Source organism: Nanorana parkeri, unplaced genomic scaffold, assembly GCF_000935625.1.
Source record: "Nanorana parkeri isolate BGI_ZX_2015 unplaced genomic scaffold, ASM93562v1 scaffold50, whole genome shotgun sequence".
Classification (NCBI taxonomy): domain Eukaryota; kingdom Metazoa; phylum Chordata; class Amphibia; order Anura; family Dicroglossidae; genus Nanorana; species Nanorana parkeri.
The window spans coordinates 2,467,535-2,469,726 of record NW_017306318.1 but is presented as its reverse complement, the minus strand read 5'-3'; the positions used below and the strand labels follow the sequence as shown (position 1 = coordinate 2,469,726).

Here is a 2,192-nt window from a genome sequence, read left to right as displayed (position 1 = left end):
TCAGAGAACACTGCTAGCTAGTCACCCTCCCTGTGTCCCCACCATATACAGAACAAATGTTGCTGAACACTCCATGTAATCTAGTCCAAAAGGAGAACTGGTACCACACCAATGAAAACATTTATTTCGTTCAGTCCTTTGAGTTGAAGGTCTCCACATTGTTTCAACCCCAGCTGAAGGGGAGTGTTGTTGCCCCTGAAATGTGTTGACTGTTTTCAATTATTCAATGGCAGACTCTTTCACCCATTTGGTCTGGTGCCCATTCATATCTCTAACCTTCTGTCACCTCTTCCCTCGTCTCTAGGGCTGAGGGGTTGGCTTGTGGTCTCATAATGGTGCCCTGTAGGATACCTGCTCATCTTTTCTCTCCTCTCTCTCTCTACAGATGAGAAATAAATAAACCTGATCCATCCAGGAGCAGCCGTGCAGCCAGAGATGTTTCAAGCTAAGATTCCAACCACAAGTGCGGCGGGCCATGTAAGTACAGCTCGGTGATTCAGACTCTGAAGCTTGTCTGTGGCCAAGTGGAAATTGTGAATCCTGGAAAATGCAGCTCACAATGACCGCACTGTTCTGTCCTACGTGACGGGTAAACTTAACATAAACAGTGACAGATGTCACACCAAGGCCTCCGCCAGTCAATACCTTGGCTATGGGCAGAAGAAGACCTGTACTAGAAGACCTGTACTAAACTAAGTACCAGGGCTCAGCTCTCCTTCTGAAAATGCTTAATACCTTCCCAGTCCCTGAGGACCGTTGGAGAAAAGTCAGCCAGCATTGGTATCCCAACTCAAAGTATTCAACTTCAGCCTGGCTATTTCCAGATTTGTCACATGACCGGTCCTCATTAAAAACAGACAGGGAATGCCTCTTCTTCCTAGACATGCCTCCTTTTAAACTTGTCCATCTACAACTCCTAGAACCATCACAAATCAATGGCCTTCAGACTGCTCTAAGACTAGTCCTTCCAGATATCCATGTTCTTTAGCCCTCCCTCTGGTGACAACCAGAAATATAGGAGGACCTTTAGTGTGGGACAGTTGGCCAATTAACCTGTTTAGTGCTGCCAACCAGAATGTGAAATATTCTTCACCCTCTTTTTTTGCATGGAGCATTCTTAAAAATGTTGACCGTTGCTTTACTTAAGTGGGTGGAACTTTTATACCCCTATCAGGGCCATCTAGTGCCACCAGTGCCTGGCCCTGATGAGTCTAGATTATCCTATATGCCTCAGTGACATCTATGGGCACAAGTGTCTTGAGAATGGCTTTTATTAATGAACCCCATAGTGTTGGACACACACATATCCAATCATACCCCGTACTGCAAGAGTTATTGTAGCCCATCAAATCGGGCACTTACTACTCACAATCCTCAGTCCCGCTTGGGTGCTAGACCAGTTCCTGCAGCCCCTTCTCCCCTGGGCTCCAGCGGTGGAATGTCTTGTCGTTGTGACGTCCAATACACTCTATAAGACGGGATGACACACAGGTTCTCAGACCACCGGAGGGGAGGGGGAAAGGAGCTAAAGGGATGGTCTAGCAGGCAGGTAGGGCCCAGGTTTGGATAAGTAGATCTTTGTTATTTTAAACCCTGGACCAGAATGAGCCTTTAACCCTTCCAGTGAGGCTACCAAGTTTTACTCTGCCTGGAGTTCTTTCCTTTAAGAAGGCAACACACTAATAACTAGTGTGGTTGACCCGCCATCCCTTTCAATCATATGAAAGACTGAAGACTGGTTGAAATGCTGTGTGTGGCCAACATGGGGGTTGAGCAGTGACCCAAGCTGTCCAGCAGATTTGTCAATTAGAGGGTTGAGACAAGCCTGGTGTTGCTGGGCTTGGGGCCAACGTCAATGGCATCAGTTTGACACTCTCCTAAAAGCATTCATTGACCTCCTCCTGACCTTTAAGTGGGTTTTGCAGTTCTATAGACTTGTATGGGAATGTAAAACCCACTGGGGAGTGAACAAAGCTCATTGACAGGGGGGCGCTTACATTTTTGGTATAAAGGTTTTACCCATATGTAACTGTATATGTTAGTCACTCTCATCTATATAGTCCTTCTACATCTTCCAGGCCATCTAACCCTACTCTGTACACGGTGACAATGCTGCTGTCCAAGGGTGGCTATGCTGCCCCTCTCTCTATTGATACCGTGGAGGACTATGTGTAGCCACCCTAAGGCGGGGG

At 46.9% G+C, this 2,192-nt stretch overlaps 1 protein-coding gene across 2 annotated transcripts in view; it reads left to right on the top strand.

Moving 5' to 3' along the window:
- LIMD2 (LIM domain containing 2) overlaps positions 1 to 2,192 on the top strand; it is a 20,691-nt gene that overhangs the window by 14,737 nt on the left and 3,762 nt on the right. For both annotated transcript variants that reach the window (XM_018574453.1, XM_018574460.1), the window contains exon 2: positions 386 to 477. In XM_018574453.1, the coding sequence (XP_018429955.1) occupies positions 436 to 477 (42 nt within the window). In that variant the 5' untranslated portion in view covers positions 386 to 435. The remainder of the gene's footprint in view (positions 1 to 385; positions 478 to 2,192) is intronic.